This window comes from Oncorhynchus nerka, linkage group LG3 (assembly GCF_034236695.1).
Source record: "Oncorhynchus nerka isolate Pitt River linkage group LG3, Oner_Uvic_2.0, whole genome shotgun sequence".
NCBI lineage: Eukaryota > Metazoa > Chordata > Actinopteri > Salmoniformes > Salmonidae > Oncorhynchus > Oncorhynchus nerka.
In genome coordinates, this window is record NC_088398.1 from 1,838,301 (window position 1) to 1,864,468 (window position 26,168).

The 26,168-nt window shown below is 44.6% G+C and overlaps 1 protein-coding gene across 1 annotated transcript in view; it reads right to left on the reverse strand.

The window, feature by feature from the left end:
* Positions 1–23,566, reverse strand: part of LOC115124676 (ephrin-A4-like) — a 123,309-nt gene extending 99,743 nt beyond the window's left edge. Inside the window, exon 1 of the mRNA XM_065007009.1 lies at positions 22,913–23,566. Coding sequence (XP_064863081.1) covers positions 22,913–23,034 — 122 coding nt within the window. The 5' untranslated portion in view covers positions 23,035–23,566. The remainder of the gene's footprint in view (positions 1–22,912) is intronic.
* Positions 23,567–26,168: the final 2,602 nt, after the last annotated feature.

Below are 26,168 nucleotides of genomic sequence, written 5' to 3' on the forward strand. Positions count from 1 at the left end.
CCCTGAACAAGGCAGTTAGCCTACCGGGGAACAGTGGGTTGTCATTGTAAATAAGAATTTGTTCTTAATGGACTTGCCCAGTTAAATAAATAAATATTTTTTTTATCACTACAACTAAATGCTCAAAATACATTACGAAAAAAAGTAGCACAGTTCAGATGCAATGACTACTTGTCAATAGTCATCCCACACACACACACATTTTTGGAACTCACAGACCATTACAACTCAGAGTTTTCCCCCAACAGTCTTTGGACAAGCAGAGAGGCTACAATACATCCATTTCCACCTGAATGAAAGTGCAATGAGATTCATGAGTCCTGCTGCTAGGAGGGTCTATGGAGATGGAAAATGTGACTGGAAAAATACAACCACTTCTCTGTTTGTTCGAATGTTGGGAATAATAACCAGATTGTTGTGGCCGCATGACAAAATAGTCTGACAATATCAGCAGGACATGCTCCTCATTTAAACGAAGCCTCTCAAAAATCTTTTGGGAATGAGAGTTAAACTGAGTTTTTCCTTCAAATAGAGAAGGGGCGAGAAGGACAAATGGAGAGATATGAACAGGGGTGGGGGAATGGAGAGGTAACAGGGGTGGGGGGAATGGAGAGGTAACAGGGGTGGGGGAATGGAGAGGTAACAGGGGTGGGGAATGGAGAGATAACAGGGGTGGGGGAATGGAGAGATAACAGGGGTGGGGGGAATGGAGAGGTAACAGGGTGGGGGAATGGAGAGATAACAGGGGTGGGGAATGGAGAGATAACAGGGGTGGGGAATGGAGAGATAACAGGGGTGGGGGAAATGGAGAGATAACAGGGGTGGGGGGAATGGAGAGATAACAGGGGTGGGGGAATGGAGAGGTAACAGGGGTGGGGGAATGGAGAGGTAACAGGGGTGGGGGGAATGGAGAGGTAACAGGGGTGGGGGAATGGAGAGGTAACAGGGGTGGGGGGAATGGAGAGGTAACAGGGCTGGGGAGAATGGAGAGATAACAGGGGTGGGGGGAATGGAGAGATAACAGGGGTGGGGGGAATGGAGAGGTAACAGGGGTGGGGGAATTGAGAGATAACAGGGAGAGAAAGACAGGAACAGAAAGAAAGAGGGTGAAACAGGGTGAGGAATGAGTGTAAACAGAAACCTGAAATTCACCTGGTGCTGGTTATTATTAGAAACACACACCTCATACTATATATCCCCTCAGTAAAGTCAAAAGTGGGAGTAGTGTTTAAATAAGTACAGCGTTCCATCTAGATTTAGATCTAAAAACACTCACAGGTGTTTCATATCGACACGCACAGAATGGAGTGAGATTCCCCTCGGACTCTCCTCAGAGGATTCTAGCAGCTGCTATGAGAATGTGTGTGTGATATATATATATACACACACACACACACACACACACACTGCACAAAAAAATAAAGGGAACACTTAACCTGTTCAACCTATGGGGGCGCTATGTCATTATTGGATAAAAAGACGTGCCCGTTTTAAGCGCAATATTTTGTCACGAAAAGATGCTCGACTATGCATGGAATTGACAGCCTTGGAAAGACAAAACTCTGACGTCTCCAAAACTGCAAAGATATTATCTGTGAGTGCCCCAGAACTAATGCAACAGGCGAAACCAAGATGAAGTTTCATACAGGAAATGCCCCAGATTCTGAAGGCGCTGTGTTCCAATGTCTCCTTATATGGCTGTGAATGCGCCAGGAATGAGCCTGCGGTTTCTGTCTATTCCCCGAGGCGTCTGCAGCATTGTGACGTGTTTGTAGGCATATCATTGGAAGATTGACCATAAGAGACTACATTTACCTGGTGTCCCGCCCGGTGTCCTGTGTTCGTAATCTGTAGGTCCATGCGCGTTCCATTTCTTCAGAAGAGAAAGTAAACTGCCACGATGGATTTTATCGTCGATAGTTATGTGAAAAACACCTTGAGGATTGATTCTAAACATCGGTTTGCCATGTTTCTGTCGATATTATGGAGTTAATTTGGAAAAAAGTTTGCGTTTTAATGACTTAATATATATTTTTTTTCCCTCCCCAAATGTGATGAACAAAACGGAGCGATTAGTCGACACAAATAATATTTTTTGTAAAAACGGAACATTTGCTATCTAACAGAGTCTCCTCATTGAAAACATCTGAAGTTCTTCAAAGGTAAATTATTTTATTTGAATTATTTTCTGGTTTTTGTGGAAAATGTTGCATGCTGAATGCTAGGCTTAATGCAATGCTAGGCTATCAATACTCTTACACAAATGCTTGTTTAGCTATGGTTCAAAAGCATATTTTGAAAATCTGAGATGACAGTGTTGTTAACAAAAGGCTAAGCTTGAGAGCAAATAGATGAATTTCATTTCATTTGCGATTTTCATGAATAGTTAACGTTGTGTTATGCTAATGAGCTTGCGGATAGATTTACACAATCCTGGATACAGGTTTTTTTTCGTAGCTAAACGTGACGCAGAAAACGGAGCGATTTGTCCTAAACAAATAATATTTCAGGAAAAACGGAACATTTGCTATCTGAGAGTCTCCTCATTGAAAACATCCGATGTTCTTCAAAGGTAAATGATTTTATTTGAATGCTTTTTCTGGTTTTTGTGAAAATGTTGCCTGCTGAATGCTAACGCTAAATGCTACGCTAAATGCTACGTTAGCTATCAATACTGTTACACAAATGCTTGTTTTGCAATGGTTGAGAAGCATATTTTGAAAATCTGAGATGACAGTGTTGTTAACAAAAGGCTAAGCTTGAGAGCAAATAGATTAATTTCATTTCATTTGCGATTTTCATGAATAGTTATAGTTGCGTTATGGTAATGAGCTTGAGGCTGTAGTCACGATACCGGATCCGGGATGGCTCGACGCAAGAAGTTAAACAACACAATGTAACTTCAAGTCAATCACACTTCTGTGAAATCAAACTGTCCACTTAGGAAGCAACACTGATTGACAATAAATACCCCATGCTGTTGTGCAAATGGAATAGACAACAGGTGGAAATTATAGGCAATTAGCAAGACACCCCCAATAAAGGAGTGGTTCTGCAGGTGGTGACCAGGCCACTTCTCAGTTCCTATGCTTCCTGGCTGATGTTTTGGTCACTTTTGAATGCTGGATGTGCTTTCACTCTAGTGGTAGCATGAGACGGAGTCTACAACCCACACAAGTGGCTCAGGTAGTGCAGCTCATCCAGGATGGCACATCAATGCGAGATGTGGCAAGAAGGTTTGCGGTGTCTGTCAGCGTAGTGTCCAGAGCATGGAGGCGCTACCAGGAGACAGGCCAGTACATCAGGAGACGTGGAGGAGGCCGTAGGAGGGCAACAACCCAGCAGCAGGACCGCTACCTCCGCCTTTGTCCAAGAAGGAGCAGGAGGAGCACTGCCAGAGCCCTGCAAAATGACCTCCAGCAGGCCACAAATGTGCATTTGTCTGCTCAAAAGGTCAGAAACAGACTCCATGAGGGTGGTATGAGGGCCCGACGTCCACAGGTTGGGGTTGTGCTTACAGCCCAACACCGTGCAGGACGTTTGGCATTTGCCAGAGAACACCAAGATTGGCAAATTCGCCACTGGCGCCCTGTGCTCTTCACAGATGAAAGCAGGTTCACACTGAGCACGTGACAGATGTGACAGAGTCTGGAGACGCCGTGGAGAACGTTCTGCTGCCTGCAACATCCTCCAGCATGACCGGTTTGGCGGTGGGTCAGTCATGGTGTGGGGTGGCATTTCTTTGGGGGGCCGCACAGCCCTCCATGTGCTCGCCAGAGGTAGCCTGACTGCCATTAGGTACTGAGATGAGATCCTCAGACCCCTTGTGAGACCATATGGTGGTGCGGTTGGCCCTGGGTTCCTCCTAATGCAAGACAATGCTAGACCTCATGTGGCTGGAGTGTGTCAGCAGTTTCTGCAAGAGGAAGGCATTGATGCTATGGACTGGTCCGCCCGTTCCCCAGACCTGAATCTAATTGAGCACATCTGGGACATCATGTCCGCTACATCTGCCACGTTGCACCACAGACTGTCCAGGAGTTGGCGGATGCTTTAGTCCAGGTCTGGGAAGAGATCCCTCAGGAGACCATCACCTCATCAGGAGCATGCCCAGGCGTTGTAGGGAGGTCATACAGGCACATGGAGGCCACACACACACTACTGAGCCTCATTTTGACTTGTTTTAAGGACATTACATCAAAGTTGGATCAGTCTGTAGTGTGGTTTTCCACTTTAATTTTGAGTGTGACTCCAAATCCAGACCTCCATGGGTTGATAAATTTGATTTCCATGGATAATTTGTGTGTGATTTTGTTGTCAGAACATTCAACTATGTAAAGAAAAAAGTATTTAATAAGAATATTTCATTCATTCAGATCTAGGATGTGTTATTTTAGTGTTCACTTTATTTTTTTGAGCAGTGTATATACAGCGTATGCGTATTGGCAGGTGAATGTATGTGTGTGAGTGTGGGTCCTCTCCTCACACTACCTCCTGACAGTGATAGTAATACCTGCTGACATCCTTTCTTCCCTCGCTCCTCCTCTCCCACGCTCCCTCTCTCGCTCCATCCCTAGAGAAGGCCCTGCCGTTGGAGAGTTGAAATCTGTTGCATCTTTCTCTGCCATCCTTCCTAACACATTCTCCACCCCCACCTCGTCCACCGGCACAGGTCTACTGTTTTCACCATCTCTGGGGGCCGGTGTGTGTGTTTTCCTGATCTCTCAGGGGAGGTAGGAAAGTAGCTTGTGATACTACAGAGAGGCATTTCTAAACTACTGGGGGGGAGATGATACAATATTACTGTAGCAGGTTCCAACTAATATCATGTTAAAATCATCCAGTAAAATACAGGAGTAGCTACAACATTCATACCATACGTCTCAACAACTTGACTACAGTACAGGACCATACGTCTCAACAACCTGACTACAGTACACAACCATACGTCTCAACAACCTGACTACAGTACATAACCATACGTCTCAACAACCTGACTACAGCACATAACCATGTCTCAACAACCTCCTGACTACAGCACATAACCATACGTCTCAACAACCTGAATACAGTACATAACCATATGTCTCAACAACCTGACTACAGTACATAACCATACGTCTCAACCTCCTGATTAGAGTACATAACCACACAGAGTAACACACTAGTCCACCCTGCCTCTCCACTGACCTACACTCTACTGTACAGAGTAACACACTAGTCCACCCTGCCTCTCCACTGACCTACACTCTACTGTACAGAGTAACACACTAGTTCACCCTGCCTCTCCACTGACCTACACTCTACTGTACAGAGTAACAGTAGTCCACCCTGCCTCTCCACTGACCTACACTCTACTGTACAGAGTAACAGTAGTCCACCCTGCCTCTCCACTGACCTACACTCTACTGTACAGAGTAACACACTAGTTCACCCTGCCTCTCCACTGACCTACACTCTACTGTACAGAGTAACAGTAGTCCACCCTGCCTCTCCACTGACCTACACTCTACTGTACAGAGTAACAGTAGTCCACCCTGCCTCTCCACTGACCTACACTCTACTGTACAGAGTAACACACTAGTCCACCCTGCCTCTCCACTGACCTACACTCTACTGTACAGAGTAACACACTAGTCCACCCTACCTCTCCACTGACCTACACTCTACTGTACAGAGTAACACACTAGTCCACCCTGCCTCTCCACTGACCTACACTCTACTGTACAGAGTAACACACTAGTCCACCCTGCCTCTCCACTGACCTACACTCTACTGTACAAAGTAACACACTAGTACACCCTGCCTCTCCACTGACCTACACTCTACTGTACAGAGTAACACACTAGTCCACCCTGCCTCTCCACTGACCTACACTCTACTGTACAGAGTAACAGTAGTCCACCCTGCCTCTCCACTGACCTACACTCTACTGTACAGAGTAACACACTAGTCCACCCTGCCTCTCCACTGACCTACACTCTACTGTACAGAGTAACACACTAGTCCACCCTGCCTCTCCACTGACCTACACTCTACTGTACAGAGTAACACACTAGTCCACCCTGCCTCTCCACTGACCTACACTCTACTGTACAGAGTAACAGTAGTCCACCCTGCCTCTCCACTGACCTACACTCTACTGTACAGAGTAACAGTAGTCCACCCTGCCTCTCCACTGACCTACACTCTACTGTACAGAGTAACACACTAGTCCACCCTGCCTCTCCACTGACCTACACTCTACTGTACAGAGTAACAGTAGTCCACCTTACCTCTGTACTGACCTACACTCTACTGTACAGAGTAACACACTAGTCCACCCTGCCTCTCCACTGACCTACACTCTACTGTACAGTGTAACACACTAGTCCACCCTGCCTCTCCACTGTACAGAGTAGCACACTAGTCCACCCTGCCTCTCCACTGTACAGAGTAGCACACTAGTCCACCCTGCCTCTCCACTGACCTACACTCTACTGTACAGAGTAACACACTAGTCCACCCTGCCTCTCCACTGACCTACACTCTACTGTACAGAGTAACACACTAGTCCACCCTGCCTCTCCACTGACCTACACTCTACTGTACAGAGTAACACACTAGTCCACCCTGCCTCTCCACTGACCTACACTCTACTGTACAGAGTAACACACTAGTCCACCCTGCCTCTCCACTGTACAGAGTAACACAGTAGTCCACCCTGCCTCTCCACTGACCTACACTCTACTGTACAGAGTAACACACTAGTCCACCCTACCTCTGTACTGACCTACACTCTACTGTACAGAGTAACACACTAGTCCACCCTGCCTCTCCACTGACCTACACTCTACTGTACAGAGTAACAGTAGTCCACCTTACCTCTGTACTGACTTACACTCTACTGTACAGAGTAACACACTAGTCCACCCTGCCTCTCCACTGACCTACACTCTACTGTACAGTGTAACACACTAGTCCACCCTGCCTCTCCACTGTACAGAGTAGCACACTAGTCCACCCTGCCTCTCCACTGACCTACACTCTACTGTACAGAGTAACACACTAGTCCACCCTGCCTCTCCACTGACCTACACTCTACTGTACAGAGTAACACACTAGTCCACCCTGCCTCTCCACTGACCTACACTCTACTGTACAGAGTAACACACTAGTCCACCCTGCCTCTCCACTGACCTACACTCTACTGTACAGAGTAACACACTAGTCCACCCTGCCTCTCCACTGACCTACACTCTACTGTACAGAGTAACAGTAGTCCACCCTGCCTCTCCACTGACCTACACTCTACTGTACAGAGTAACACACTAGTCCACCCTGCCTCTCCACTGACCTACACTCTACTGTACAGAGTAACACACTAGTCCACCCTGCCTCTCCACTGACCTACACTCTACTGTACAGTGTAACACACTAGTCCACCCTGCCTCTCCACTGTACAGAGTAGCACACTAGTCCACCCTGCCTCTCCACTGACCTACACTCTACTGTACAGAGTAACACACTAGTCCACCCTGCCTCTCCACTGTACAGAGTAACACAGTAGTCCACCCTGCCTCTCCACTGACCTACACTCTACTGTACAGAGTAACACACTAGTCCACCCTACCTCTGTACTGACCTACACTCTACTGTACAGAGTAACACACTAGTCCACCCTGCCTCTCCACTGACCTACACTCTACTGTACAGAGTAACACACTAGTCCACCCTGCCTCTCCACTGACCTACACTCTACTGTACAGTGTAACACACTAGTCCACCCTGCCTCTCCACTGTACAGAGTAGCACACTAGTCCACCCTGCCTCTCCACTGACCTACACTCTACTGTACAGAGTAACACACTAGTCCACCCTGCCTCTCCACTGTACAGAGTAACACAGTAGTCCACCCTGCCTCTCCACTGACCTACACTCTACTGTACAGAGTAACACACTAGTCCACCCTACCTCTGTACTGACCTACACTCTACTGTACAGAGTAACACACTAGTCCACCCTGCCTCTCCACTGACCTACACTCTACTGTACAGAGTAACACACTAGTCCACCCTACCTCTGTACTGACCTACACTCTACTGTACAGAGTAACACACTAGTCCACCCTGCCTCTCCACTGACCTACACTCTACTGTACAGAGTAACAGTAGTCCACCTTACCTCTGTACTGACCTACACTCTACTGTACAGAGTAACACACTTGTCCACCCTGCCTCTCCACTGACCTACACTCTACTGTACAGTGTAACACACTAGTCCACCCTGCCTCTCCACTGTACAGAGTAGCACACTAGTCCACCCTGCCTCTCCACTGACCTACACTCTACTGTACAGAGTAACACACTAGTCCACCCTGCCTCTCCACTGTACAGAGTAACACAGTAGTCCACCCTGCCTCTCCACTGACCTACACTCTACTGTACAGAGTAACACACTAGTCCACCCTACCTCTCCCTCCTCTGTACTGAACTACACTCTACTGTACAGAGTAACACAGTAGTACACAGGGGACAAGCCTAGTACCTGGATAGATAAAACCTACAATCTAGAAGCAGACAGACAGGTTGTCAGCCCAATAAAGATCACAGGCAATTCACTTTCATATGTTTTCCAGCTCCAATGTCACAGTTGGTTTGAATGTATATATTGAATGTATTTCTGTCCATTGCAGGTTGATGGAGACAGTATGGTTTGAGATGGAGTGATACTACAGACCTGCATGTGGATGGAAAGGGTGTTCTATAGCCGTCATTGAGCTTGGTTTATGACGTGGGAGGGGTTTTCAATATGACTTACATGAAACATGAATGAATGTGAAAGCAACATCCGGGTACTCATGCAGTGTGTGCTACCCATATACACCAACAAACTGCAATACATGATATGAAGATTACTGTGGAATTCACATGACATCTTGGAAAAAGGTCAGGACACCAAAACATTTAATAAAACAGGGAAACTTTGCAAGCAAACAGTACAGAAATATGTTCCTCTTTCGAAATAAATTCTATAGACTACTCCAACGCACCTGCATGTCAGTGGACTTGTATTAGAGAAGCATCTAGAAGGTTAATATATCAATCATACCGACACATTTTGGTGAGGATTTGTCCAAACAAAGTGTAATCTGGTCAGAGCAAAAAAACATTTACGCATAATCAGATAATACTGATAAAACAATCTCTGTAGTCATAACAACCATCACCATTGACGATCATATGAGCTATGCCAATTTGCTCATGAGATAGGAAAATGGCAATTCCAAGCTCAAGAGATATTCCACAACTTCGATGAACCTGACAACTTGGGACCAAACACACTAACAGCTGTCATGTGAAACACAGGATGTGTCAAATGCCTTGTAGGCTCCTGTACTGTTCTAGAATCTAGGTTCCTCTGCTTCTCCCTGTACCTCATCCTCCTCGGTCAATACTAATTCCATTTTTCTATAGCAGGGAAATCCCTGGCTGCCTCTTGGCAAGGCTTCTTGAGGTAGGTGTGTGTGTGTGTGTGTGTGTGTGTGTGTGTGTGTGTGTGTGTGTGTGTGTGTGTGTGTGATGAAGGAGAACACAGTGGTAAAGCAGAGGGAGTTGAGACAGTGTTAACCATTTATGTCATTTCTATATATTTCAGCTGAGACAAACAGAATCTTTTGAAAACATTCATATTCCATTATATGCAGGACCATTTTGGAGGTCCAGATTTGATGATAGAGTGAAAACTCTGTAATATACGGTTCTACAAAACAATGCAATTTCTTAAAGATTGCTTGGTTGATGTTTAATGCATACAAGATGATTCCCACACACTGCTGCTGGTCTGCGTCATCCTGAGCCTCCAAGTCACATGGCAGCCATTTTGTGCCGAACAGAAGCCACTTGAGTGTCCATGCCGACAGACCTGCTATCCAAACTTTCTCTGTCCCTGGACAACAGCCGTTTCAGGACACTAAGACATTCACTCTACAGTCAATATTAGATGCAGTAAATAAAATCAATAATGATTATCCACAGAGAGAAATGGCGAGATATGGAAAGAGGTCTGGGGCCGGTTTGGGTCCATATGTAGTCCAGTGATAATGCAAGGAGTCAGTGATTATATCTATCATTTAAATTGGTATCGATATTTCCTAAATACCTTGACCAGAGGTATTCTAGCCGCTCTGTAAATGCACTCAGCACCATGACTATCTGAGAGGCTGATACAGACAGAGTGCAAGGCCTCTCTCTCTCACCCTCTCCACCCAAAATAACTCATTTACAACAGTGTGTGTGTGTGTGTGTGTGTGTGTGTGTTTATCCACCTCAATTGCTTGCTGCAGGTTTATATTTTCTGTTTGGCAGCTCGTTTACATAAGATTTCATTCAGAGGGGTAATACAGCAGTCTCTAGCCGGCTGGCTCCTCACAGTACTGTGGATTACACACACACACACACACACACACCTCGACGGTGCTCCAATTCAATACAAAAATTCACATTTGAAAGGATTTGTTAGAATGATTTACAAATTGAGGCCAGGTAGGGTAATGTTTACAGACAGACAGACAGACAGACATGGCAGTCACAGTACAAAACAAGTCTCTGGTCTACACCCTCCCTCCAAAAACACATCCTCTGACACTTTTTCATACCTAAATTAACTACAAGTTGAAACAAAACGACCCATTTATATTATATTCTGTCATAGAACAGTTAGGCCTTTCCTTATCACTGTCTGAGACCTGGGGTTGGTCCTCTCAGTTAGGCCTTTCCTTATCACTGTCTGAGACCTGGGGTTGGTCCTCCCAGTTAGGCCTTTCCTTATCACTGTCTGAGATCTGGGGTTTTCCTCCCAGTTAGGCCTTTCCTTATCACTGTCTGAGACCTGGGGTTGGTCCTCTCAGTTAGGCCTTTCCTTATCACTGTCTGAGACCTGGAGTTTTCCTCCCAGTTAGGCCTTTCCTTATCACTGTCTGAGACCTGGGGTTTTCCTCCCAGTTAGGCCTTTCCTTATCACCGTCTGAGACCTGGGTTGGTCCTCCCAGTTAGGCCCTTCCTTATCACTGTCTGAGACCTGGGTTGGTCCTCCCAGTTAGGCCTTTCCTTATCACTGTCTGAGACCTGGGGTTTTCCTCTCAGTTAGGCCTTTCATTATAAGTTCTCAGTAGGAGGAAGTTCACATGCAGGGAGAAAGGTCCTTGCTTGTTGAAAAACAAACCATTTTGTCTGCCATGTGCTACATTATCTCGCTACTTTATTGGAAAAGGAAAACCTAGAAAATAACCCTTTATGAAATGTCTCTGTTTTAGGAGCGTGTGTCCTGTTTTGAAAGCTTCAAGGAGAGACTTCCTGTGACGGAGTCCTGTAACTGAGTGTTGGTCTTTCCAGTAACGGGTTGTATCTCAGCCCTGCTCTGGTGACGGAAACACACACAACCCTGAACACATGCACCCAAGAAACAAGTTCACAGACTAGGACACACACCCTGACAGAGTCATTGTTCTACTGAAATTAACTTGAGTGCAGCACAATGGGCAGAAACATTGATTCAGCCTGCGACAAATGACTGGAACACATTGTTTTGTACACAACTACAGAGTCAGACTGCCTCCTGGTACACACACAAACACACAACATAAAGCACAATGTTTACTACGTCAGGCAAGACAACGCATGATCATCATCAACACAGATAGGAGAGGGAGAGAGAGAGGTGAAGGGATGGTGTTAGCAGGACAGGGAATAGAGTGGTAATTACCACACTTTAGTCTTGTTGATTATAGTTCACAGCTTCTTCATGTTAATCATTTACCAGGGGAGGACTGAGATTATCACTGAGCTAGGCACACAGCGCAGACACACACACACACACACAGGAGAGAGAGGAAAGAGAAACGCACAGGAATATGAGAGAGAAACAAGTCTACTGGTGCAATCATAACTCCCCTGATTAGGCCCAATTACACAGACTGTCAGCTTTCCATTCATTGTCTACAGTACAGTACATGAACCCAGGTACCTGATGAATATTACAGACACTGTCAGCTTTCCATTCAGTGTCTACAGTACATGAACCCAGGTACCTGATGAATACTACAGACACTGTCAGCTTTCCATTCAGTGTCTACAGTACAGTACATGAACCCAGGTACCTGATGAATATTACAGACACTGTCAGCTTTCCATGCAGTGTCTACAGTACAGTACATGAACCCAGGTACCTGATGAATATTACAGACACTGTCAGCTTTCCATTCAGTGTCTACAGTACAGTACATGAACCCAGGTACCTGATGAATACTACAGACACTGTCAGCTTTCCATTCAGTGTCTACAGTACAGTACATGAACCCAGGTACCTGATGAATATTACAGACACTGTCAGCTTTCCATTCAGTGTCTACAGTACAGTACATGAACCCAGGTACCTGATGAATATTACAGACACTGTCAGCTTTCCATGCAGTGTCTACAGTACAGTACATGAACCCAGGTACCTGATGAATATTACAGACACTGTCAGCTTTCCATTCAGTGTCTACAGTACAGTACATGAACCCAGGTACCTGATGAATATTACAGACACTGTCAGCTTTCCATTCAGTGTCTACAGTACAGTACATGAACCCAGGTACCTGATGAATATTACAGACACTGTCAGCTTTCCATTCAGTGTCTACAGTACAGTACATGAACCCAGGTACCTGATGAATATTACAGACACTGTCAGCTTTCCATTCAGTGTCTACAGTACAGTACATGAACCCAGGTACCTGATAAATATTACAGACACTGTCAGCTTTCCATGCAGTGTCTACAGTACAGTACATGAACCCAGGTACCTGATGAATATTACAGACACTGTCAGCTTTCCATTCAGTGTCTACAGTACAGTACATGAACCCAGGTACCTGATGAATATTACAGACACTGTCAGCTTTCCATTCAGTGTCTACAGTACAGTACATGAACCCAGGTACCTGATGAATATTACAGACACTGTCAGCTTTCCATTCAGTGTCTACAGTACAGTACATGAACCCAGGTACCTGATAAATATTACAGACACTGTCAGCTTTCCATGCAGTGTCTACAGTACAGTACATGAACCCAGGTACCTGATGAATATTACAGACACTGTCAGCTTTCCATTCAGTGTCTACAGTACAGTACATGAACCCAGATGAATATTACAGAGGAGCTGTAAAAGAATCAAATGCATTTTCAATAAAGAAACAAACATAAATACTAATGTAATACCTTCTACTGCAGAGAGAGACAGGTGGTACTCCTTACATATACAGTAAGTGTCCCAAACTTGTTGAGGGAAAATAATCCTGCAACAACAGGAAATGTGAATTAAAATTAAATGGACATCTTCATAGAGGTGGATACATTTTTCATAAGGGAAGTGAAAATCAAGTCTGAAATTTCAAACCACAAATACACTACTAGTTTTAAATGTAAGCTGTCGCCCCTGGAGGACAGAGAGGGGGGTGTAAAGGAGGAGGACTGAAGGTTGTTAGCGTGTGTAAAGGAGGAGAGGGTGAGCGAACCGAGAACAGGGGATAAAGGAGCAGATACTCCATATCGCTGTCTCTGTTTGGTGTATGAAAACCAAAATGGCAGAACTAAGCATGTGGCAGAACGAGTAGAGGCCAGGCCTATGTACAGACATGCATGGTCACCTACGTGGTAAACCAGTTTGGAGCCACAGATTCTTCAAGGTAAACCAAACCCCATGAGTGGAGTCTAAATCCACAGCAGAGAACTAGCCCCCAGCCTGCTACACACTGGGACAGAACGCTGCATACTATACTGTAGCTACGCACTCACCACTAAATTAACTTTGGTTTTTAACTGTTGTTTTATTTCACCTTTATTTAAACCAGGAAGTACCACAGAGATGGAGAATGTGGAGTCCTGGTCAATGAGACAGCTCCTGTAGAAAACAATCATTCAGGATATAAAATGACAACAAAACAAATCTACATTTCTAACTCTCCTGCTGTAAACCTTTGATTTAGACTAGAGCCAGATACACTTCAATAACTTTAATCACTTATTTCATCACTTTTTTAATAACGTTCAATTACTAAGCAATTACTCTTATTGCATATAAATGTGTGTAATGCTTAAAATGACACGTTTATAATTGTTAATAAATGTGAATACTCATTTATTAGTAAGACATACTATGTATATTAGTTTATTAATACATATTCATGAACGTTTTATAAAGTGCTAGCGAAGAGTCTGCTAGCTAATTGTGCAGCAGTAATACATTACAGCAGCCAGGCTATAGTCTTTGTTCCAGCCATTTTAACTAGATGGCTGACTTTATAAACCCCTGTTCACACATCACTGCTTCTACTTCATTAAAACCATAAATCCGGATTTCTATGGGAAAAGGTGCCAAGCCAGGGTCCTAAATCATCTATATTAACAGCAGCCTGCTGTGTGTTGTGACTGTAGGAGCCTGGTGTTAATGTTAAATGTCAGCTGTCACCCCTCTCGGTCCTCCACTTGACCCTCACTGCAGTAGGATGACGCCACTAGACACTGATATTGGGTCAGTTTTGTTGTTCAGCCTTAATGGTTAATAAGGATCGGGTTTGGGGAGGGTGAGCTGATCCTAGATATGTGGTTAAGAGAGCACTGTGGTGTGGTATATTGCAGAGACAGAGGGAGGCAGTGGTCAGGTTTATGGGCCTTGGCTTCTCAACAGCAGCTCAGGGAAAATGGCTGAACCTAAACTAATCACACAGCCAATATCCTGCTCTGGACAGAGAGAGAGAGGAGAGGGCAGGGGAGAGAAGGATGAGGGAGAAGAGGGAGAAGAGGGAGGTGCAGGAGAGTGGGCATGAGAGCAACAACACACACACTCTGGCCCCTGGGGACCCTGTCCTGGGTGCAGTATCACAGACACACTGATGGGTTTCTGATTGGGTGGTGGTGCAGCAGAAAGTGTTTTCCTTGCCACAGAGTGTGACCCTTCCAGCTTCCCCTGAGAGAGAGAGAGGTGCAGTGGTGTTTCCCAAGCAATTTTAGGTGGTTCACAATTCCAGGGCCCTGTTCCAAATAGTTATAAAACTCTTCCTTCATTCCTTGAGGAATTTATATTTAATTGGTGAAAACAGTCATCCAATCACATACATGCAGGTCAGATTTCCTCCGGGAAGGGAGGAAGTATGCATTTTAGAACATTTGGAAGTGCCATCCACGTCAAAATATTTAGGTTAGGTTTAAGGGATACTTTGGGATTTTGGCAATGAGGCCTAGGTTTGGGCGGTATCCAGATTTTCATATGGTCATTGCGTCCTTCTCTCATCCAGGGATTTACTCTATTACCGGCTAAGTACACAAGGGGGCGCCACAAAAGGGAAAAAAGCCCACTATTACCAGAATACTGACAAAATTAGCACAAGTAATAGCTAATTTCCATGGAAGCTGTTAGCTAAATATATGCAAAGACAGGCAATCCAGCTCATCAGGATATACATATATTGGTAAGCGCTAACAAATATAATTGTTGGTGAGTTTGGACATTTACAAGAGAATGATTCCCCGTCTCCTCCTTAATTCAGCCACTTACTTAGATAACTAGCAAGTTAAACTTAGGGGTTGTGTTTTCTGCGTTTTTCACCACAACAACAAAAAGATAAAACGCATAAAATAATATCTTGCAGCATTTTATGAACGCAGATCTAAAATGATTCTTATTCTAATTGCACTCCTCCACTCGGATGGGAATTCACAAACAGGCCTTCTATCAGCAGACAGCACTCAGACTTAGCTGTTTTCTCCGGTAGCCTACTTTCTGGTAAAATGCTAGATTAACTTTAAGCAAAACATTAGCAAATGTTGCTACATTCTTTCTATGATAAACATTAGAAATGTGATGGCCATGAATCGTAAAAAACTCACTTTTTCATTGTAAGCTAATTTCCTTGTGCGGCTGCCAGCCGAGTAGCGTTGCACTCCTGACAAATGTGTTGCACCAATACGTTTTTTTGCGAAGGAAAACAATACTTGCTCGCCCCTGATCACTCTTTGGAAGCAAAAAAACACTTTACTTTCAATATAAAACACAACGCCTGCCAATAGACAACTGGACACACCTGCTCCCACTTTCTCCTGTTGTGCTGTTAACTTCTTGCGTCGAGCCATCCCGGATCCGGTATCGTGACTACAGCCTCAAGCTCATTACCATAACGCAACGTAAACTTTTCATGAAAATCGCAAATGAAATGAAATTAATCTATTTGCTCTCAAGCTTAGCCTTTTGTTAACAACACTGTCATCTCAGATTTTCAAAATATGCTTCTCAACCATTGCAAAACAAACATTTGTGTAACAGTATTGATGGCTAACGTACCATTTAGCATTAGCATTCAGCATGCAACATTTACCACAAAAACCATAAAAGCATTCAAATAAAATCATTTACCTTTGAAGAACTTCAGATGTTTTCAATGAGGAGACTCTGTTAGATAGCAAATGTTCAGTTTTTACAAAAAATATTATTTGTGTCGACTAATCGCTCCGTTTTGTTCATCGCGTTTGGGTAAGGAAAAAAATAAAATAATAAGTCATTAAAACGCTAACTTTTTTCCAAATGAACTCCATAATATCGACAGAAACATGGCAAACAATGTTTAGAATCAATCCTCAAGGTGTTTTTCACATATCTATCGACGATAAAATCCATCGTGGCAGTTTACTTTCAATTCTGAAGAAATGGAACGCGCATGGACGTACAGATTACGCACACAGGACACCGGGCGGGACACCAGGTAAATGTAGTCTCTTATGGTCAATCTTCCAATGATATGCCTACAAACATGTCACAATGCTGCAGACACCTCGGGGAATTGACAGAAAGCGCAGGCTCATTCCTGGCGCATTCACAGCCATATAAGGAGACATTGGAACACAGCGCCTTCAGAATCCGGGGCATTTCCTGTATGAAACTTCATCTTGGTTTCGCCTGTTGCATTAGTTCTGGGGCACGCACAGATAATATCTTTGCAGTTTTGGAGACGTCAGAGTTGTGTCTTTCCAAGGCTGTCAATTCCATGCATAGTCGAGCATCTTTTCGTGACAAAATATTGCGCTTAAAACGGGCACGTCTTTTTATCCAATAATGACACAGCGCCCCCATAGGTTCAACAGGTTAACAAACACCTGCTCCCACTTTCTCCTGTTGTGCTGTTAACAAACACCTGCTCCCGCTTTCTCCTGTTGTGCTGTTAACAAACACCTGCTCCCGCTTTCTCCTGTTGTGCTGTTAACAAACACCTGCTCCCGCTTTCTCCTGTTGTGCTGTTAACAAACACCTGCTCCCGCTTTCTCCTGTTGTGCTGTTAACAAACACCTGCTCCCGCTTTCTCCTGTTGTGCTGTTAACAAACACCTGCTCCCGCTTTCTCCTGTTGTGCTGTTAACAAACACCTGACTGCCTCAACTGTTTTGGTGAACTACGGTAACCTTTATAATGGGAAATAATGAAGAACGGTGAAATGAAGAAAGCGATCTGCTTTATCTCCTAACATATTGCACATGTTGACTTGCAGGTATTTACTTCAATTAGCTACAAATATTAAAATGTATTGAAAAACTATTTCCAAATACCCCAGTACATGGTATACCGCCCAACCTAATGAGGCCCTTTATCTACTTCCCCAGAGTCAGATGAACTTGTGGATACCATTCTTATATCTCCACGTGCAGTTTGAATGAAGTTGCTAACTAGCGTTAATTTCAGCATTGGCTCGTGAAACTACCTCCAACCTCCTTAATACTGGATGCAGATACATTATAAATTGTACAAATTCTGAAGTATCCCTTTCAGGCCAATCAGATCAGTGATTGATGAACACAGCCCTGTATGTTGCTGGGGCCCCTACCTACCTGTTTGGCCGGACAGTCGGCTAGTAAGATATAGGACACCCAGAGGTGGTGCAGCTTCCACAGCTCTAGTCTTCAATTAGCTGCTTGGTAACACCTGGATCTGCAGGTGAACCTCTCTCTGCCTGACTACTGACCCCAATCAACTCATTACACACACACACACACACTATACAAAACCAAACAGCACGCTCCCATTACCAACTAAACACATACACATGGCGGTGGTTTGGATTCAAACACACCTGTCAGCAGAATAGTTCAGTATCTAGGACCCTGTTTGAATGCTTCCTACATATAAAATCACTACCACAACATGGCTAGACAAGTGAACGCAAGGATTTCCACTACAGAACTAACAGTCACGTCAGAACAGTGATCATTACCTCAACTAACACAGTCACGTCAGAGCAGTGATCATTACCTCAACTAACAGTCACGTCAGAGCAGTGATCATTACCTCAGCTAACAAAGTCACGTCAGAGCAGTGATCATTACCTCAGCTAACACAGTCACGTCAGAGCAGTGATCATTACCTCAACTAACACCGTCATGTCAGAGCAGTGATCATTACCTCAGCTAACAGTCACGTCAGAGCAGTGATCATTACCTCAACTAACACAGTCACGTCAGAGCAGTGATCATTACCTCAACTAACACCGTCATGTCAGAGCAGTGATCATTACCTCAGCTAACAGTCATGTCAGAGCAGGGATCATTACCTCAACTAACACAGTCACGTCAGAGCAGTGATCATTACATCAACACAGTCACGTCAGAGCATTGATCATTACATCAACACAGTCACGTCAGAGCATTGATCATTACCTCAACTAACAGTCACGTCAGAGCAGTGATCATTACCTCAACTAACACAGTCACGTCAGAGCAGTGATCATTACCTCAGCTAACACAGTCACGTCAGAGCAGTGATCATTACCTCAGCTAACAGTCACGTCAGAGCAGTGATCATTACCTCAACTAACACCGTCATGTCAGAGCAGTGATCATTACCTCAGCTAACAGTCACGTCAGAGCAGTGATCATTACCTCAGCTAACAGTCACGTCAGAGCAGTGATCATTACCTCAACTAACACAGTCACGTCAGAGCAGTGATCATTACCTCAACTAACACCGTCATGTCAGAGCAGTGATCATTACCTCAGCTAACAGTCATGTCAGAGCAGGGATCATTACCTCAACTAACACAGTCACGTCAGAGCAGTGATCATTACCTCAGCTAACAGTCATGTCAGAGCAGGGATCATTACCTCAACTAACACAGTCACGTCAGAGCAGTGATCATTACATCAACACAGTCACGTCAGAGCATTGATCATTACATCAACACAGTCACGTCAGAGCATTGATCATTACCTCAACTAACACAGTCACGTCAGAGCAGTGATCATTACCTCAACTAACAGTCACGTCAGAGCAGTGATCATTACCTCAACTAACAGTCACGTCAGAGCAGTGATCATTACCTCAAATAACACAGTCATGTATAAGAGCAGGGATCATTACCTCAACTAACACAGTCACGTCAGAGCAGTGATCATTACCTCAGCTAACACAGTCACGTCAGAGCAGTGATCATTACCTCAGCTAACACAGTCATGTCAGAGCAGTGATCATTACCTCAGCTAACACAATCACGTCAGAGCAGTGATCATTACCTCAACTAACACAGTCACGTCAGAGCAGTGATCATTACCTCAACTAACAGTCACGTCAGAGCAGTGATCATTACCTCAACTAACAGTCACGTCAGAGCAGTGATCATTACCTCAACTAACAGTCACGTCAGAGCAGTGATCATTACCTCAAATAACACAGTCATGTCAGAGCAGTGATCATTACCTCAAATAACACAGTCATGTCAGAGCAGTGATCATTACCTCAGCTAACACAGTCACGTCAGAGCAGTGATCATTACCTCAACTAACACAGTCACGTCAGAGCAGTGATCATTACCTCAACTAACAGTCACGTCAGAGCAGTGATCATTACATCAACTAACAGTCACGTCAGAGCAGTGATCATTACCTCAACTAACAGTCACGTCAGAGCAGTGATCATTACCTCAACTAACAGTCACGTCAGAGCAGTGATCATTACCTCAACTAACACAGTCACGTCAGAGCAGTGATCATTACCTCAGCTAACACAGTCACGTCAGAGCAGTGATCATTACCTCAACTAACACAGTCACGTCAGAGCAGTGATCATTACCTCAACTAACACAGTCACGTCAGAGCATTGATCATTACCTCAACTAACAGTCACGTCAGAGCAGTGATCATTACCTCAGCTAACACAGTCACGTCAGAGCAGTGATCATTACCTCAACTAACACAGTCACGTCAGAGCAGTGATCATTACCTCAAATAACACAGTCATGTCAGAGCAGTGATCATTACCTCAGCTAACAGTCACGTCAGAGCAGTGATCATTACCTCAACTAACAGTCACGTCAGAGCAGTGATCATTACCTCAACTAACACAGTCACGTCAGAGCAGTGATCATTACCTCAACTAACAGTCATGTCAGAGCAGTGATCATTACATCAACTAACAGTCACGTCAGAGCAGTGATCATTACCTCAACTAACAGTCACGTCAGAGCAGTGATCATTACCTCAACTAACAGTCACGTCAGAGCAGTGATCATTACCTCAACTAACAGTCACGTCAGAGCAGTGATCATTACCTCAACTAACACAGTCACGTCAGAGCAGTGATCATTACCTCAGCTAACACAGTCACGTCAGAGCAGTGATCATTACCTCAGCTAACAGTCACGTCAGAGCAGTGATCATTACCTCAGCTAACACAGTCACGTCAGAGCAGTGATCATTACCTCAGCTAACAGTCACGTCAGAGCAGTGATCATTACCTCAACTAACACAGTCACGTCAGAGCAGTGATCATTACCTCAACTAACACAGTCACGTCAGAGCAGTGATCATTACCTCAGCTAACACAGTCACGTCAGAGCAGTGATCATTACCTCAACTAACACAGTCACGTCAGAGCAGTGATCATTACCTCAACTAACACAGTCACGTCAGAGCAGTGATCATTACCTCAATGAAGGAAGGAGGGAAGAATACATCTGTAAAGTATTCATTCAAACTAGGTCTATTGCTTTGCCTCTTTAAAAAGAAAAGTGCTGCACACTCTAGGAGCTCAGATGCAGTCATGTATTACCAATGTTTCAACAGCCAAGCTGTCTTCACCAGGGTATGATGAAGACTAGTGGTGGGTTATGCATTAGTAAAGGACTGGGTAATGTGGGTGTGTTGGAGAAGCTGTCTTCACCAGGGTATGATGAAGACTAGTGGTGGGTTATGCATTAGTAAAGGACTGGGTAATGTGGGTGTGTTGGAGAAGCTGTCAGCACCAGGGTATGATGAAGACTAGTGGTGGGTTATGCATTAGTAAAGGACTGGGTAATGTGGGTGTGTTGGAGAAGCTGTCTTCACCAGGGTATGATGAAGACTAGTGGTGGGTTATGCATTAGTAAAGGACTGGGTAATGTGGGTGTGTTGGAGAAGCTGTCAGCACCAGGGTATGATGAAGACTAGTGGTGGGTTATGCATTAGTAAAGGACTGGGTAATGTGGGTGTGTTGGAGAAGCTGTCTTCACCAGGGTATGATGAAGACTAGTGGTGGGTTATGCATTAGTAAAGGACTGGGTAATGTGGGTGTGTTGGAGAAGCTGTCAGCACCAGGGTATGATGAAGACTAGTGGTGGGTTATGCATTAGTAAAGGACTGGGTAATGTGGGTGTGTTGGAGAAGCTGTCTTCACCAGGGTATGATGAAGACTAGTGGTGGGTTATGCATTAGTAAAGGACTGGGTAATGTGGGTGTGTTGGAGAAGCTGTCAGCACCAGGGTATGATGAAGACTAGTGGTGGGTTATGCATTAGTAAAGGACTGGGTAATGTGGGTGTGTTGGAGAGGCTGTCAGCACCAGGGTATGATGAAGACTAGTGGTGGGTTATGCATTAGTAAAGGACTGGGTAATGTGGGTGTGTTGGAGAAGCTGCTTCACCAGGGTGATGAAGACTAGTGGTGGGTTATGCATTAGTAAAGGACTGGGTAATGTGGGTGTGTTGGAGAAGCTGTCAGCACCAGGGTATGATGAAGACTAGTGGTGGGTTATGCATTATTAAAGGACTGGGTAATGTGGGTGTGTTGGAGAAGCTGTCTTCACCAGGGTATGATGAAGACTAGTGGTGGGTTATGCATTAGTAAAGGACTGGGTAATGTGTGTTGGAGAAGCTCTCAGCACAACTTGACTCATGCCTGTTGACCTGCATGGGCAGCCATCACCGTTTGAAAGGTTAGTTCTTGCATAACCGTGCAGGTGAGCATGTCAATACAGGTAAAAGCAGGGTTGGATGTTTGACATGAATGTAGGAAGGAGAAGTCCTGACTCCTGTTATAGTTAGACCTATCACACAGTTCAGTTAGGGCACCACAGGGTTGGAGGTTTTACATGAATGTAGGAAGGAGAAGTCCTGACTCCTGTTATAGTTAGACCTATCACACAGTTCAGTTAGGGCACCACAGGGTTGGAGGTTTGACATGAATGTAGGAAGGAGAAGTCCTGACTCCTGTTATAGTTAGACCTATCACACAGTTCAGTTAGGGCACCACAGGGTTGGATGTTTGACATGAATGTAGGAAGGAGAAGTCCTGACTCCTGTTATAGTTAGACCTATCACACAGTTCAGTTAGGGCACCACAGGGTTGGAGGTTGAACGTTGCCCAATTTCAATGTGCTACGAGTTCACTCAAAGTGGACTAATATGCATAAACACCATGGTGTTGTCCTGTCTGTGCAGTAGGCTAATGCAAAAGGACGTAGGCTACTAATGCAGAAAAGTGAGATAATGGGAGAGTGAAGCTCATGGACTTGTTCCAAATGAACAATCCCTAAACTATTCTCTCCAGCTTCAGAGCAGCGGGGAGGATTCCGTGGTTGTTCTAGAAACACTTAACTCACCTAGTGTTGGTGGAGTTCCAGTAGACGACGTGTCTCTTGGCCGACGCTGCGCACGCGATGTTGAGCAGGAAAACGGTAGTTCTCCAAACCGTGACAGCTCCCGGACTCCAACCGCACGTCATCACGGTTAGCGGGCGAGGCAGGCGATCCCCGGAAAGACAGCACGAGGGGACCGGGGTGGGAGTGGTTGGTTGAAAGAATTCGGTGACAGGTAGACTAGTGGCCCCGGTTAACGCAGAGTAGAATCACCTTTATTGACGCAATATTCCCGTTCAAACGTTCTCAAACTAATTCACCAAAATACCTTCCTTTCGGAGTACATCCTATGTGCAAACCCTTGTTGCATGGTGAATAAAGTCAAACGATGGAGAGACTTCCTCAAAAGCTGAACACAAGAAAGTCAGATAGTTTGGTAAAGTTGCTGCCTGATACTGAAAAGGATCCTTTATTCTGCTGCAGCACAACTTATTTCCTTATGTCAAAAATACACTTTTAAAAGTACACTAACTTACCGAGAATATGTCTAAAGTTAACTTGCAAGTTGTTGATAATCACCTGCTGAACTATGAGTATGCTAGGTTAAAATAGCAGCGTTTTCCGAATTAGAGTTGAAATCAGTTGATAGGTGTCAGTGGGTCCTGTCTGGAGCGCTGTGATTTGGGTTGGGAGGAGCACCGGCGAGAGGGCCATGGGCGAGGGAGGACCCAGGAAACTTTCAACCAATCAGTGGAACGCATGGGCGGTGTCAACATTCCATAGTTTTTTAGAGGTGTGAGGTGCGCCGACTTGACTTAGCTGAGGGTGTGGTGCATCAAATAAGTCTTCCTCTCCTCGTCTGGACAGCAGAAGGCAAAGAAAGTGCAAAATGATATGAAAGAACACGAATAGACCTCTGCCATCTGGCATTCCTGTCAAAAGACTTACAGTACTTCAGTTGGGTCTTACCCCAGACACCCATATCCGGTCTGGAGCATGAAGTCAAGAGCTCTGCTTGTTGGCTACTGCTTAGCAACCTAGCGGTGCCAAAAACACTGTGCCGCTATCCACAAAGTATCTCAGAGGAGAAGTACTGATCTAGGATCTGTCCATATAAATAAAAGTTCAAACTGATCTTAGATAATCACTCCTACTCTGAGATGCTTAGTGGATATGGGCCCAGGTCTTCCCTAGAAATACCATGTAAATGATGATCGCCAGAATGGGCCAAAAATGTTTTCAGATGGCCGTTTTGGCCTTTAAAAATAGTTTATTATAATCAAGTTCAATCCCCACGTTGAATTATTTTAAAGTACGCTACAAATGGAGATATTTACAGTGGGGCAAAAAAGTATTTAGTCAGCCACCAATTGTGCAAGTTCTCCCACTTAAAAATATGAGAGAGACCTGTAATGAGGAGCTTCTTAAAGAAGAAGTTACAGGTCTGTGAGAGCCAGAAATCTTGCTTGTTTGTAGGTGACCAAATACTTATTTTCCACCATAATTTGCAAATAAATTCATTAAAAATCCTACAATGTGATTTTCTGGATTTTTTTTCTCATTTTGTCTGTCATAGTTGAAGTGTACCTATGTTGAAAATTACAGGCCTCTCTCATATTTTTAAGTGGGAGAACTTGCACAACTGGTGGCTGGCTAAATACTTTTTTCCCCCACTGTAATTAATAGTGATCCATTCTGACTACTACATTAGTCACACAGACCAATCCACGCTCTTTGCACGTGCACCTAAGGGGGTGTGGTGTGCTATCCAAATGAGAGGGCGGAGTCAACGAGCCTGTCAAGATGAGATGGACGGGCTGACCAATGTCTGATGGGCTGAGAGAGGCGGACAGAGGATGGCTGTGGAGATGGAGGGGCTGACCAATGTCTGAGGGGCTGAGAGAGGATGACAGAGGATGGCTGTGGAGATGGAGGGGCTGACCAATGTCTGAGGGGCTGAGAGAGGATGACAGAGGATGGCTGTGGAGATGGAGGGGCTGACCAATGTCTGAGGGGCTGAGAGAGGATGACAGAGGATGGCTGTGGAGATGGAGGGGCTGACCAATGTCTGAGGGGCTGAGAGAGGATGACAGAGGATGGCCGTGGAGATGGAGGATTGGCTCACACTATGTTAGAAATAATTGAATAGATTTTAAATTCCAAACTCCGGTGTATGTCTGAGGTTATTCTTTATGATGACAAAATGACACAGTTGCAGAAATGATAATGATAGTCTACAAACATATAAACAAATATAGAATCGAGATGAAATCATTTATCCTTTATATAAGGTCCCCTTTTTAGGTTTTACAGAGAGTCACCATGCCAGCATGTCCTGCATTTAACTGTACTAATCGTCACTCCAAACCAGCATGTCCTGCATTTAACTGTACTAATCGTCACTCCAAACCAGCATGTCCTGCATTTAACTGTACTAATCGTCACTCCAAACCAGCATGTCCTGCATTTAACTGTACTAATCGTCACTCCAAACCAGCATGTCCTGCATTTAACTGTACTAATCGTCACTCCAAACCAGCATGTCCTGCATTTAACTGTACTAATCGTGACTCCAAACCAGCATGTCCTGCATTTAACTGTACTAATCGTCACTCCAAACCAGCATGTCCTGCATTTAACTGTACTAATCGTCACTCCAAACCAGCATGTCCTGCATTTAACTGTACTAATCGTGACTCCAAACCAGCATGTCCTGCATTTAACTGTACTAATCGTCACTCCAAACCAGCATGTCCTGCATTTAACTGTACTAATCGTCACTCCAAACCAGCATGTCCTGCATTTAACTGTACTAATCGTCACTCCAAACCAGCATGTCCTGCATTTAACTGTACTAATCGTCACTCCAAAGAGTCTAATCTTCATTATTTCCGGTAAGTCAGTCGTAATTCTGATTAATATAGTTCAAAGTTCTAGGTAACTCTGAAGCAGGCCAAATGCATGCTAGCAGATACGCATAGACTTCCAGTCAAGAAGGAGGAATGAGGAAGAGATGAAGACCTGCAATGAGGTGAAGAACACCGTCCAGAACAGAGTTTAGTGGAGGTGCAGGACCTCTGCTCGACTAGGAGCTGAAAGGATTACGTCTAGTAAGTCAATAAATAAATACACATTATATTGTGTGTGTGTGTGTGTCTGTGTGTGTGTGTGCGTGTGTGTGTGTGTGTCAATCTCTTTTTGATGGCATTCTCGTGCATCTGATGTTATGATTGGATTTCAATAAAAGCTGGTTGCTTTTATGAAAGCAATTTGAAATGCA